Source organism: Pyrus communis, chromosome 10 (assembly GCF_963583255.1).
Source record: "Pyrus communis chromosome 10, drPyrComm1.1, whole genome shotgun sequence".
Classification (NCBI taxonomy): Eukaryota; Viridiplantae; Streptophyta; class Magnoliopsida; order Rosales; family Rosaceae; genus Pyrus; species Pyrus communis.
In genome coordinates this window covers 12,745,461-12,760,750 of record NC_084812.1, presented here as the reverse complement: position 1 = coordinate 12,760,750, position 15,290 = coordinate 12,745,461, and the positions used below count along the sequence as shown (strand labels likewise).

At 39.8% G+C, this 15,290-nt stretch overlaps 2 protein-coding genes across 2 annotated transcripts; one reads left to right on the top strand and one right to left on the bottom strand.

Annotated features, from left to right (window-relative positions):
• The first annotated feature begins 2,211 nt into the window (after positions 1 to 2,211).
• LOC137747236 (pentatricopeptide repeat-containing protein At3g49740) lies at positions 2,212 to 5,084 on the top strand. The gene is made up of 2 exons (XM_068487305.1): positions 2,212 to 4,723; positions 4,983 to 5,084. The coding sequence occupies exon 1, from the start codon at positions 2,354 to 2,356 to the stop codon at positions 4,556 to 4,558; it is 2,205 nt and encodes a 734-aa protein (XP_068343406.1). The 5' UTR covers positions 2,212 to 2,353; the 3' UTR covers positions 4,559 to 4,723; positions 4,983 to 5,084.
• LOC137747237 (squalene epoxidase 3-like) lies at positions 4,794 to 8,760 on the bottom strand. The gene is made up of 8 exons (XM_068487306.1): positions 7,959 to 8,760; positions 7,471 to 7,582; positions 7,139 to 7,313; positions 6,807 to 6,975; positions 6,404 to 6,622; positions 5,981 to 6,256; positions 5,517 to 5,795; positions 4,794 to 5,171 (listed from the first exon to the last, which is right to left on the bottom strand). Exons 1-8 carry the CDS (start codon positions 8,526 to 8,528, stop codon positions 5,067 to 5,069), a joined length of 1,905 nt encoding a protein of 634 aa, XP_068343407.1. The 5' UTR covers positions 8,529 to 8,760; the 3' UTR covers positions 4,794 to 5,066.
• Between the last annotated feature and the right edge of the window lie 6,530 nt (positions 8,761 to 15,290).

Here is a 15,290-nt window from a genome sequence, read left to right as displayed (position 1 = left end):
TGAACTTTTTCCCCTCATTTGACTAGTTCTCTCTCTCTCTCTCTCTCTCTCTCTCTCTCTCTCTCTCTCTCTATCTATTTTCTCTCCCTGTCTTTCTCTTTTCCAGCTCACTCCCATGAGCTCTCCTTCTCCTTCCTCTTCAAAACCTTCAACAAATCAAACACAAAATATTATTTTTGTAATCCCTACAGCTCAAGGAACCCAACCATGGCCTTGCATGCGGCATCGGTGCATTGTGCGATGTCCTACCATTGAAGCCGAGAGCTTGAGCTCTCAATCTCTAACCCAGGTGATGTTTCTATCATTGTATTGTGTTCTTGAGCTTTAAATCCTGTTGTGTTGCAATTTTTGTGGTTAATTCGAGGGCTTAATTCCCTGCATGTGATTTCGACAAAGGAAAACGGACAAACTCCAATGAGTTCAAGGTCCAATTCTAGGTGAAATCTCTTGCATTTCACCTGGGTAAGTTCTTAATCCTATTCTTATGGTTTCTAACTTATAAATCGTGTTGGAAACCTTTGCGTTGATGCAAACATGTTGTCAGTGCATTTTTTTTCTTTAGATTTTTAGACGAACTCGGGCCATCACGTTCAGGCGATTTGCCTTCTCCCTTCGTGGCTCCTTCCCTCTCGACACCCTCTCCCGCCTCGACTAGCTCTGTTCCTCAGCTCCACAACAACTCCCTCTCTGGCGCAAAAAATTAGAAAGAAACAAAAGTGACTGACGTCAGCCTGCGTCATGTAGGGCGTCCATGGGTTTGTCGATTATGGGCCGGTCTCTTGCCTGGCTTGGGCTGGGTGCCAGCCTATGGCTAGAGTGCAAAGCTTGGGTGCCGGCCTATCAGTTCCCCGTTGGAACTGCTCTTAGGATGCACTACTAAGTGCTTTTTACAGAAGCAACCTCAAACGAGTCCTAAATTTATTAACCATTATGATCAAAATCGAACTTTCCATTCCAAACATTTCTAATTTCACCAATGTGTGTGCATGTGGAAGAGTAAAATGTCCTTTAATTTGGCCCTTAAATCAAGTCTGAAAGGAAATATTTACCGTTACAAGTGATGCGCACATAGGATTGAATGCCTAATGTTTCGTTAATCACAATGGTATTATTAATAGTTGTTATCTAACTATAAAATTTGACTTATGTTCATTGGTGGTTGATTGGTATGGTTTGGCAAATTGTCCCAGTATATAACTGGAAGTTTGATAAATTAACGACATGGATATGTTAAGCCAAATGTGGAGGACGATATTGGTGAATTTCCAAATGTGATGAGGGACAAAAGCAAGAAGTCCGGCAAACATTCGGAATATTATTGATTAAACAAAAACGAATATATTGTCTTAGTCAATGTTTTAAAAGATGCTAAACACTAGTTGAACGATGGGTTGGGATCTAGCGCTTAGGCTCCTAGATGAGAGCTTAGGCAGATGGATATAAATAAATTTATTATTTATCATATAAATAAATGTCTATTTAGACTAAAAATATGAGCATAAAAAACCCGAACTATTGCTAACTAGCAGCCGTCCCGTCATCCACCTCTACAATTGCAAATCTCTAACTCCTCTCTCTCTCTCTCTCTTCGCATAGATCTTCCATTTTCGTCAACTCCTCTTTTAGCACACCGAGAGGGAGGCCGACAAGACGCAGAGAAGTTTCTTTATTTGTGAGTCGCCAGTATCACAACAGGGCTTTTTTTTTTTTTTTTTCCACATCGCCGAGGCCGCTAGCCCGCCCAGATGTGTGCCTGACGCCGCTCAATGGTCTTCCTGATTTAATACACGATATTGGATTAAGCCCGCTTTGTAGAACATTAGTTCCGGTGTAGAACTGAAAGTTTGACAAATTGACGACATGGTTGACATTGATATGTTGAGCCAAATGTGGACGAAGATATTGGTCAATTTTCAATTGTGAGAGACAAAAGTAAGAAGGCCGGCAAACATTTGGAATAATTTATGATTAAAAAATGAATTAAAATTTTCCTTTTTTTGTGAATACATGGAATATTTTGTACATTAAAGAGTGGATAAATGATATGAAAAAGGAACAGTATTTACACATACGATATTTTATACGAATCTTTACGTGCTTTGATATAAAAAAAAAAATTTACCTGAATGACGTCATTGACGAAAATCGAACTTAAACTTCATCACTTTCAAGCAAACACAAATACTGGCAAAGGATTTAAAAATTTTAAAATGAAAGGAAGCTTAAACGGCGTTTAAACGTACTCCCGAATGGCGGGAACCAACGGTTGAAGCTTCTTCTTCAACCAAGACCTGCAAAAACCATCAGATTTTACCAATGCAGTCACTGAAAATACCCAAAATTCAAGAGATCGATGAAGTTCCACTTCTACAAAGAACCCACAAAAACCCTTACCCAAGTCGCCACTAAGCAGATCCTCAAACTGAACCAAACGCTCGCCAACCTCACTCGCTCGCACCGTTACTCAGAGGCCCTCCAGCTTTTCACCCAAATCCACTCCTCTCCATCCGTAAGACCGGACCACTACACGCTCTCTTCGGCCGTCACCGCCTGCGCCAATTGCCGCGACGTTGCTTTCGGAACCCAACTCCATGCCCACGCCATCCAGTCTGGCCTTAAAGCCTACCCTCACGTAGCCAACACCCTGCTCTCGCTCTATGCGAAAGCCGAAGACTTGACTTCTGTGAAATGGGTTTTCGACATGATTGAAAGCCCAGATGTTTATTCGTGGACCACGCTGTTATCGGCTTGTTCAAAATTGGGGCATGTGGATTATGCCTGTGAGGTGTTTGATAAAATGCCCCAAAAGGGTAGTGTAGCGATTTGGAATGCAATGATTACCGGGTGTGCAGAGAATGGGTTTGATGAGGTTGCTATTGATTTTTTTTGTGAAATGCATAGGATGGGTGTTATGCATGATAATTATGGTTTTGCTACTGTTTTGAGTTTGTGTGGTTTGGGGGTCTTAGGTTTTGGGAGGCAGGTGCATTCTTTAGTGCTTAAAACCGGGTTTTTGGGTAGAAGTTCTGTTGTTAACGCTCTGATAACTATGTATTTTAACTGCAGAAGTGTTTCAGAGGCATTTTATTTATTTGAAGAAGCGGAAGGTGCAATATATGATCAGATTACTTTTAATGTGATGATAGATGGTTTGGTGAGTGCCGGAAGAGATAAAGAAGCTTTGGAAATGTTCAAATTGATGCAAGAGGCATGTCTTAGGCCTACCGAGCTGACTTTTGTAAGTGTCATGACCTCATGTTCAACTGCAAGAGTTGCCAACCATGTACTTGCCCAAGCTGTTAAGTCGGGTTTCGAAACTTTTACTTCTGTGAGCAATGCAGCAATAACCATGTATTCTGGTTGTGGAGATTTGCATGCTGCTTACCAGGTTTTTCAGACATTGGAGGAGAAGGATCTCATATCATGGAACACCATGATCTCGACTTATGCTCAAGGGAATGACAGTAAATTAGCCATCTTGGTCTACCAGCAAATGCAGAGGGCAGGGGTCAAACCAGATGAGTTTACTTTTGGAAGTTTGTTAGCAAGCTCGGAGTCGATTGAGATCTTGCAAATGGTTCAAGCCCTTGCACACAAAAATGGGCTTATCCTTAAGATCTACGTTTCAAATGCATTGGTATCTGCATATGCTAAGCTGGGTCTGATTGATCTGGCCTATCCAGTATTCGAAGATATCGAGTCCAAAAATTTGATTTCCTGGAATGCTATTGTTTCCGGATTCCTGTTGAATGGATTGGTAAAAGAAGGGCTAGAGCAATTTTCTAATCTACTAATGTCAGAACACAGGCCAGATGTGTGTACCTTGAGTATTATTTTGAGCATTTGTTCAAGCACATCAGCATTGAAAGACGGAAAACAAGTTCATGGCTACATTCTCAAATTTGGGTTTTCGCATCAGATGTGCTTAGGTAATGCCCTCATCACCATGTATGCTAAATGCGGGGTTATAGATTGGTCCGTAAGAGTTTTCAATGCAATGACTCAAAAGGATACAGTCTCTTGGAATTCCCTGATAGCTGCTTATGCACAGCATGGGCAAGGAAATGAAGCTGTGCGCTGTTTTGAGGCAATGCAAGACGCATCTGCAGTCAAACCAGATAAGGCCACCTTTACGGCAGTCCTTTCCGCTTGCAGCCATGCTGGTCTAGTTGTTGATGGTACCCGAATTTTCAATTCCATGATTCATAATTATGGCTTTATACCTGAAGTTGATCACTTTTCATGTATAGTTGACCTTCTTGGTCGTGCTGGGTATCTTGATGAGGCGGAAACTGTAATAAACAGCAAGCAAATTGAAGCACATCCAAACATTTGGTGGACACTAATCAGTTCTTGTGCAGCACATGGAAATTTAAGGCTAGGACAAACAGTTGCTGGGTTTCTCCTTGAAACTGAACAAAATAATCCGACAGTTTACGTGCTTCTGGCCAGTATTTATGCAGCTGCTGGTCAATGGGAAGAAGCAGCTAATGTGAGAGAATTGATGAACAGAACAAGGGTTCCGAAGATTCCTGGATTGAGTTGGATTAAGTCATAAAAACATGCAGGGTCGACTGGAAACCAAACCAAGCCTCGTCGTGCCATTCTACAGTACTAATCATAGTTGGAAGCCTTACAAGATTCATTTTATTTGACACTCAGCACTGCCATTGATGAAGTTAATGCTTCCGTGATCAACGAATGAAGACGTAGCGGTAAAAAGGTAAGCTGAACCGACAACTCTTCCCATCGTCTCTTAGTCCAGTGTTCATCTATAAATAATGCACAGAATGTAACACAAATATGTAACGTATATTTCTTCATATTGTTTTCAATTCGAACATCTCACATATACTTTTACATTTCTTTTTTCTAGCCATACCACTATAAGATATACAAATTTGGAAATAATGTTACAATTCATTAGGGAAAATATAATTGGATTTCCTCTTTATCTATCGTCAACAAGAAAGAATTTGCAGGTACCGACTGGTTTATCTCGACTCTTGACAGCAACAAATCTGAAGCATGCCACTGCCTTGCCCTCCCCCATCATTTTCTGTAGCTTACTCGGCAGGAGGAGCTCTATGATAAGCTGGAATAGTAGCTGGAAAGAACATCTGTCTCACTCCTTCAGCCTTGATGATGGGAAATATTATACCCGAAGCACTCTGACAAAAAGAAAACGCCCTTTGTTAAGAACCAGAGAAACTGATTGAAATCATGTATACTACTATGACGGCCGTAGGATCTGCTCAGTTGGAAAATTAGGTATCTACTATCTAGCTTATACGGAAGTTCATTTATAAAGCTTTGCCTTGAGATCCAAGGTACTGGTAAGAACCAACCAACTGGCTTCACATGGTGTACAATTTTCGTTCACATAATGAAATTCCGTTGTTTGATTAGAAGTCATCGATATCAAATGAGTCATTTGTCATTTTAGGCCAGGAAGAAAAACATGATTCAACATTCTATAATCATCTAGGAAAGCAAAGGGGAAAAGAAAAACCCACCAAAAGCAATCTAGCTCCAATCCACACGCGTCTCGGTGAAGGAAATGGTAGTAGCAAACGACCAACACCGTATACCGCCACAGCAAAAAAATGAAGAACTAAATTCAACGGACGAGGATTTAGACCAGAGAGCAAAGCCACTGGTCCAGTTGAACAGGCACCTCCAAGGCTTAGATAGTCAAAACAAGCTTGGCGCATCTCCGTCCTTGCTTCATCAGGGGAGGCAGAGAACACTTTGTATAGGGCACCTGCCAAGGTATTTATCGTAGATGCAACCGGCTGTGAAAACAACGCTAAATATCAGTAGGATGAATATGTGATAATAACATCTCTAATACAAGCATGCAACCTTGAAATCAATTGTTTTGCAGCCAAACAAGAAACGGAATTGAAACAGTTCGATTTAGCAAAGTATAAAAGGATTCTGCACATTGAAACCGGCACCCATGAGCAACAGAGCTTACCTTGCGCAAGGTATAAAAGGATTCTAGGTATGTGCACAACGAAGCTGCATCATGTAGGTTCCGCAGAGGCTTAAGAAGATCCCTGAGTACAACAATATCAGAAAGTGCCACAGTCATTCCTCCGCCGGTTAAAGGATGGCGCATATTGAAAGCATCACCCAGCAAAAGGGCTCCTGGAGTTGGCTGTGGATTAGCTGGCATGCTTTTGTTTGGCATTGTTCTAATATTTCCCTTATCAATTGCAGCAACGAAGGCATCATGAAGTTCCGGTGGAACCTGAAGCAGACATTTTCTTCGTTAATTCAAAATAGAAGAAGCCGGCTCAGCCCAAAAAGGAACAGAAACTATTGTTGAAAAAATAGGATCAATCAAAATGTTTCAATTTTTGAACTCAAGACCCCTAATTTTGAAACCGAAAGGTACCTGTGGAGCCACCACAGTCTTCAAGTAGTTAGCCATTGCACCATTGGCAATGGGAGGTACCCTTTGGCCGGGCACATCGACCAAACAGCGGACCTCTGTACTGCTGATTTGATAAAACAGGATCGGAGAGGGATCCGCTAGAATAACATGCCCATGATTTGCAAATGGGAGTTTGCAATTTTCCAAGATTAATCCCACGAACCAAGAGGGCACTTCAACCTGCAAAAAAAAGTAGATCGATACCATCTTTGTCAATGTAGGAAGTGCGGGTTCCAACAGAAATCTCTGATCCTCGGATATGAAAAAATTAACGAGGGTTCCAGTTAAAGGTTTCTGCAAGTGCATCGGCATCCTAATCAAACCACGTAATCGTTGTGTTAGAGATTTGAAGAAGCAACTTTACCTGAGGCTTGCAAAGAGTGCGGCGCAGATTTGAGAAGCAACCATCACAAACAATCGTAAGAGGAGCGTGCGCTTGAAGTTCTTGACGATCCTTGGTTTTGTATCGAACCCCCTTAATTGTCCCATTTACTTCAAGCAGGGACGTTACAGTACCTTGCTCCAGTTGTACACTTGAAAGAAAACAAGACACAAGAGGATGCAAGGGGGTCAATCATCGCTGCATTAGGAAAACGGAACATTCACTGAAAAAATGCTGATAATTTACATGAAACCAAACATCATGGACTCAAGCACGACAACATAAGCATTCAAATGAGGAGGCAAGAAACTTACTTGGGAAGCTTTGCAGCTTTTTCCCTCATCCTCTGTATGAATCGGCCATTGTGGAAACTTCTCCCCGCCACATCGGAGTGGAACCGTTCCAGAGGATAGGTCAGCCGAGTGTTCTTCCCATCCTTAAAAAGAACATAACCGACCACTCGCTGAGCATCGATTTCCTCCACACAATCTGAAACCAACGCTCATACATGTTACTGTTATTGTCAGATTTCGCAACCGAAACCAATACTAAGAAAAGCGGCATATTCAACATTTAAATTTCAAAAAGCCAACTTAAATAAGAAGAGGAACAAAAAAAAACTCCAAGAATTAGCAACTTTTATTACCTTCAAGACCCAACTCAATCAATTTGAGGTACCCTCCTGGCTGGAGCAGCTCGCCGACGATTCGATCTGGCTCCGTCAAGTCTCTTTCAATCACATGAACATGTCTTCCCTCCTGGGATTAGCAACAGATAAGTAAAACGTTCTACATTTCTACAGAGCGCATTGACATGCCAGTCTTGACGATGAACCGTCAACTTTTTATTTATTTGCAAAGTTGATAAAAGTAAAATAACAAAAACTTGTGTACAAAGTTACAAACAAGAGTTGCGTCATCGACTTTAACTTTTCTAAGTGCATGGCATGCCAAGATCGTGACTTTTCAATCGTTTAGTTAACAGTACTATTCACAACACAAAAAAATTTAAAAAAACAAGCGTTCTGAAGCCGACACGCTACGCCACCCAGATTCACAAACAACCAAAGAAGCTGACAATTTCCCAAAAAATAATAATAAATAAAATCAAAACTTTAATTTGGTTTTCTTTTACCTTGGCGAGGGTAAGGGCGAGAGCAGCGCCAGCAACGCCGGCGCCGACGACTATTACATCGGTGTCGGAGCCGTGAATTGGGGGGAATTCTCCGTCGTCAGAGCTGTTGATGCTTTTATCCTGAACGATCGTCGTATTACTCTTGTTCTTCTGAGCATTGCTCTTGGCATGGCCCGAATTCCGGCGACGGAGAACAGAGAGAGCGAGAAAGCCTAAGAGGGAGGCGAAGAAGGTCCAGAGAATGTACGGATCAACCGCCACAGTTGCCGCCATCTTAGAAGAAGACGCAGATGAGAAAGAAGAAGACCCAGATGAGAAAGAAGAAGGCCCAGATGGAGAAGCCGGCGACCCAGATGAAGAAATGCGGGAGTGGGTGCAACTAGTAATGTTGGGCTTTCTTCTGGTTCTGGTTCTGGTTTTAGAATTATGGGAGGAGAGAGAGATTGGAGGTAGATGATGAGGGATGTGAATTTGAAATTGATTGTTGTGGATGACGATGGAGGAGGAGGGATGTGGGTATGGGCATGGGCCTGGACGTGGACGTGGACGTGGGGGATTTTGTAGGAGCATTTTTGGGGTGGTTGGGTGAGGAATTGAATGCTCATTTTGCGTGCGTGATTACGGACTGTGCTCGTGTTGTCATTTGGAGCTCTCTCTCCCTTCCTTTATTTCTCTTCCTCCCGCCGCCAGAGATCCAAGAGTTCCTAATCCCTCGAATTCCTCGCTTCGGAGCTTTCCAGTTGTGGAGAGGATAGGGATTGCCGCCGGTGGCTGCGGCAGTTGGCGGGGTTGGGTGGTTGAGAGGATAGATGGCTGGGTTTCTTGTTTTTTATTTTTTTTTTTGGGTAAAGGGTTACTTTATTACTAAAACACAATATAATTATATAAACCATACACTAAAAAAAATAAAATAAAAAAATAAAAAAAAATTACATAAACCATACAAGCAATGGATAGCCGGATTTGTTGTTTTGTTTTCCTTTTAAAATTTTAAATTTCCAGATTTTTTTTATTTCATCTCTTGTTAAAATCCTATTATGTTGAGGATAGGTGTCAACCTCTGAGATTAATCATAAAAAGGGCGCAGAGAAGTTTGATCGTAGAAGATTTGAACTCTCCAATTCGACGTGTAGCTTCATAAAGCGTCATTAGAAACCAGGACACAAGGACTACCAAAATGAGGAAGACTTAAAGAGAAAAGTTTGTCGGTCTAATAACGTATCATTATGTATAAATTATACAACAATGCTGAAACCCAAAAGTTATTCTCTTAAAAAAAAGCAATTTTTAGACTTGTATTATTGACTTTTTAGGAAAAGATTAGAAAAGAAAGACTTGTCCGTTAACGAAAATAAAATATCAGTTGTCCAAGTTTGTAGAACATAGGAATTAGTGGCATCATACAAACCACAAAAATGAATTCACATAGTTCTGAAATATTAAATATTTGAGAGGTGCCCCTAACTATAGTGGCACTAGTAGTATGTAATTTTGGTTGGTTTAAGTTCATTAGTCCTCTTACTAATTAAGAAAATTTTAACTAAAACTAGCAAACTGTACCCTTACGGGTGTGCTTCAGAGAGGTTAAATAAATTTACTTGTTTTTTATTTTTAAATAAGACCTAATATGTGTACATGATTGTGAGAGTGGCGTAAAAATAGTAAAATTCATTTTATTATGTAATTATTAAATTGTCCATACTTTTAATTTTCTTCAGTTTTGAGGGGAGGGTTAAAATTATAATTTCCTAGAATTTCAATTGACAAAAAGATTAATAACTAGTGTATATAATATCCTAGTGGATGAGTGTGAGTTTCCACCCATGCCTTCAAGGTTCGAAATTCCTCTCTCTCTTCTAAATAATTATTATAATTTTGAATTCTCCCCCTCCGGTTAATAATAATGAAATTATAAAAAAATAAAAAATAATCCTTTTGAAAAGAAAAGTAGCATACATAATTCTAATATCATAAAATCATATTAACTGAAAATTAAAGTTCCTAAAAGAAGAAGGGCCAAATCGTAAAACCATGGACCACAAATTATTAAAAGCATGCAGCTTTTTTTTTTTTTTTTTTTTGAAGAACAGCATGCAGCTTTTTAGTTGGGCAGTCCAGGGCTACCATTCGAGCCTAACTCAACACAAAAGAAAAATAGAGAAACAATTTCGATACTTTTTATTTTATTTTATGTTTTGTAATTATTTTTTATTTATTCAATACAAACACTGGTCTTCTCAAAATAATAATACAAATACTGGTAGAGCCAAATACAAGGCTCCGATGGGCTAAGCATAGAAGAAGTTTTAGTTCTATTTTTTTTTTAGGAAATTGGACTTTCATAAAACCAAGGCAAAAGCCAAATTACAAGGAGAGAGCCACGAAGGCTGACAGAAACCAACAGAGAGAAAGCAAGAGGGATGTAAGGGTTACAAGACGTAGCCGAGCACCGACAAACACGCCAATCCAACGCTTTCTAACCAAAACAACTTACGGGGGCATGGGAGACCGTCCTTGTTGAGGATTCCCACAAGCGATGATGGAGGTATTTTGACCCACACAGAATTGCGTATCCCTGCCGCACAATGCGACGCAACAAAGTCCGCCATAGCATTTGTTGATCTTAAGATCCAAGACCAGGTACAAGCCTGGAAAGAACTTCCCAAAGCCAAGATAAAACTTAGAATGAGGAGAACTTCCCAAGGAGTACAATCCAAGCCAACATTAAGATAGGATATCACCAGCTTGGAATCAGATTCAACAACAATCTGGAGCTTGTTCCTTCGACGAGCAAGGGCACACCCCTCCTAAATCACCATGGCTTCCGCCATCAGAGCACATAAAGCAGCAACTTCCACCCGAGCCACCTCAATGCATCTGTAGTGAGCATCACGGATAACAATACCCGCAAAACCTCGAGAATCCCCCGACCTCCAACTAGCATCGACATTGACCTTAACCAAATTTAGAGGAGAAAGGGACCATGGAAGGGACCAGATAGATGCCCGCTGGAAGGAGGACGAAGGCAAGCAGCGCGTTGCAAAAAGAAGCAATCAAACGCGTTCCTGATGGCAGCAATTGTATTTAAGGGCAACAGTTGGTAATGTTCGAAGACTGACATGCACCTGGATCTCCAAATGAACCAGCAGGAGAACGCAACCAGTATGAGAGACCTCGCCCTCTCCAATTTAGATCCATTAATTCCCATTTCCCACCCCAAGAAGCCAAGCATCAAATGATGAAATGAAATTCTAGTCCAATCAAAAACCAAGGGGGCCATCAAACTAAACCGCTTCCACCCATGGGCATAAGAGGATGAGGTGTTCAGTTGACTCGTCATGTTCACCGCAGATTGGACATGTAGGGGAAGGGGAACATCATCTCCAAAACAGGTTTCGAGAAGTGGCAATAGCTCCATGATCTCCACCACATGAAGTTCCTCATCTTGGGAGACGCCTGTATTCCCCAAATCAACTTCGAAACATTCGAGTTAATTGATTCAATAGGACCTGCACAAGATGGTCTTTGCCCAATGATCTATCGATAACCTGATTTAACCATGTATCTCCCAATTTTGTATGCCCGCCAAACCAGACGGTCAGGCCTCTCGGGATCACCAAAATGAGAACTCTCAATTGCCATTTTATCCGTCATCAAGATGACATTATAAATAAGATCCAAATCCCATACACCAGCCTTATGATTAATGATTGACTCTACCGTCTGCTCCAAATTCACCGCACCATTGCTAATGGGGATAAGATGACCAACCACAATACTTGGGACCTAGACATCTTTCTATAGTCAAACTTGCCTACCATTGAGAACCTGCCAATGAGCACCCTTCATAATTACATCTCGTCCCTCCAGAGTACTATACCATATCCATGAAGCTTAGCCTGCCCTTTTAGCCTCCAAGAATGAGGAATTTGGGAAATACCGATCTTTAAAGACCCGAGCCCATAATGAATTAGGCTCCTGGATAAGACGCCAACTCTGTTTGGCAAGAAGAGTGAGGTTGAAGTCCCCAAAATTCTTGAACCCCATACCGCCATTACACTTGGGCATCCCCATGCCCCGCCAATTAACCTAGTGGATGCCCCGGGCCTTATCAGAATTCACCCACCAGAATTTCGTGATTGCCCCGTCAATATCTCTGCAAAGCCTATCCGGGAGGCGAAAAACGTTCATTGGGTAAGTTGGCACCACTTGAACCACTGCCTTAATCAACACCTCAAGACTGGCATGTGAAAGAAATATGTTCTTCCATCCTTGAATTTTTTACAATACTCGATCTTTAATATAAGACAGAGTCGCCATCTTAGTCTTACCCTACCCCACTGGGATTGCAAGGTAGGTTCCAGGATCCTCCACCCTTGTCATGTTCAAAATCCAACATAGCTCCTCCTAAACAGACGGGGTTTATTAGCACTGAAATACACAACCGATTTTTGGGTGCTGACCTCCTGTCCCGAGACGTGACAATAAGTCTTCAACAACCTGTCCACATTTTTGCAATTTCACCTTGATGCCAACAAGAAAATTAGGGTATCATCCACAAATAATAAGTGAAATAATGTAGGACCGTGGGCACTAATCCTGATTCCTTCAATAAAACCTGTCTTAGAAGCATGCATGAATAACCGGGACAAGACTTCGCTGATGATAAAGAATAAATACGGGGAGATTGGATCCTCTGGCAAAGGCCACGAGTTAGCCTAAAGCAATCACCCGAACTTTCATTCGATAACACCAAAAACTCCACAGTCGTGACACAACTCATAATAAGCCCTACCCACAATCGGCTATACCCTATTTTCAACATAGTGGCTTCAAGAAAGTCCCATTCAACTCTATCGTAAGCCTTGTTCATGTCTAGTTTGATGCCAAGCTCGAACTTCGTCTTGGTCTTTTGGAGCTTGAGGAAATGGAATACCTTGTGGGCGATGACGATGTTGTCCTGTATTTGGCGGTCTCCCACAAAAGCATTTTGGCTTGGTGAGATGATCATGGGAAGGAGGGACTTTAGTTAGTTGGCAAGAAATTTTGAGAGTATCTTTAAACTTACAAATACTAATCATCTAGGTTATTTTATGATTTTTAATTGTCACAACCCACCTATCAAATGAAAAGTCTAAATCCTATTTTTAGGGAAAATAAGAGTTTTTTTTTTTTTTTTGAACAAATGATGTTATATGCTAAGGGAGAGGAGGTGGGCTTAGCCTTACAATGAACTAGCAATAATATGATTTAAATTCGCCTTTGGCAAGAATCGAATACAAGACCTCTCACTTACAAATGAAAAGAAATATCACTAGACCGTAGTACTAAATGGCAGAAAAATAAGAGTTAAATAAACTCATCACTTTAACCATGCTAAAATTTAATAATAATAAATTAAAACTTCTATACTTACTTTATTCATTTGAAATTTTAAAGGCTAGAAGCCTAGAAAAAAAAAAATTATAAATTTCTTACTTCAAATTAATTTCAAATTATTAATTTCATGGTGATAATTTTAGCTTAGCCCACCCACCGAATAATTTCTGGTTCCGCCATTGAATACAAATGTTAAAGATCAAGATGAATGTGTAAGGAAGGAGAAATAACAGTGTGAAAATCACTTCTTAAAAATGTGTCAATTTATTATCAAATTGTTCCTAAAATAGCAAGTGTCACGCAGTAAACAAATTTTTATAACATGTCTTTTTTCGTTTTTGGATTGGATTGTATACAACTTATTTGACGAGTATTTATCATTAATAGCAAAATTTAACACCCAATTTTATAAATGTCACTTTTTATTATAAAAAAAAATTCAAATATAACAAAAATGTAAAAACTCATGTGAATTGACCAAAAACCCCTCAAAATTCAAAACCCATTTACACAAAAAAAAAAGTCAAAACTTGTGCAAGTCAGTTTATGATTAACTGTAACTCATTGAACATGGAAGGTCAATGGAATTCTGGTGGGAATTGTAAAGAAGTAACTCAACCGCTCCAAACTTTGAGCTCGTCTTACTCCGAAAATAATAGAATTATAGAAGAGGTCATAAAGCAGATGAAAAACTCTTGTCAAATTCTTGAACATGGCTTGTCCGAATACGAAATCGATGGTCATCCATCCATATATGGAAGAAATTCAAGAAAGTCGGGGATTCAAGATTGCAGTCACCGGTGTCTTCCTGGCATTCCTAATGCCTGCAAAGAATTGTTGTTTCACCATTTGCTGCAGTAACTGAGGCTAAACCGGTTTCAATTTCATCTAACTTGTATATAATTCTTTCAATTGTTCATCAATTTGTCCATTGGGCTGACTTGCTAGCTTGTAATTTTGGACTCCACCTTGTGTTCAAATGCGGCTGTTGATTTTTTTGTCGTCCATTGTGTCTCACATTTGCTCTTTTGGTTGTTTGAATACCAATGGAGGGACCCTAAGTAAATATCAAAGCCTACTAGATGACTTTTATTTTTTTTTCGAATTATTTGTGTTTTCCTCTATAGCTGGGCATTGATCAGCTGTTGCATTTACTGTATTTAAAATTTTAAAATTACCCTTATGTTTTAACCCAAACTTAATTAGACCCAACTATGGGAGAATGATTTTTTTTTTTTATTTGTCAAACGATATAATTGTTAGATTAGATGTTAGATTAAGGAACCGACGGAGTTCAAACCCACCCTGTAGTGCAAGGGTAACACTCATCTCCACCACTGTGGTAGAAGGCTATTTGCCACCGTTGGAGAATGATTGGGTTAGTTTAAAACCTAAATTTTGGTAGGCCAATCTTTTAACTCTAACCTAAATTATGGGTTAAATTTGCCTCAATTTTAAATTTTAACGCAAAATTTATTTTATTTCCAACCATTAAAAAATGATCGGGTTGATTTAAAACCTAAATTTTAGATTTTAATCCAACAATTAGAAATGATCTTCTTAAAAAAAAAGCTTTAAAAGAGTATAGGCAATATACACATAAAGATTTTATTTTAATTTATAATACATTTTTTTTCTAAACTTTGGGCCTTTTTTTTCAGATAAAAAATCGAATGTCGGCAGGATGCATCTTCCATTTTGATATTGGACCCCAAAATTTGTGTTTTTTTAATTATTTTACATTTATTTGACAAAAAAACTCTCCATAGCTAAAATATTACAACCTTCCGAACATTATTAGGAATGAGAATTTTCTCCGAATCCTCTTTGTAAGGATTTCGGGAATTGTTTAATCGTGTATGTTCATCGTACATCGTGCAGCCAGTTTTCGTCATGTACTGTTTGTGTTTAATTTTAAATAAAAAATTTAAAATATTCTCTGACCGCACGATG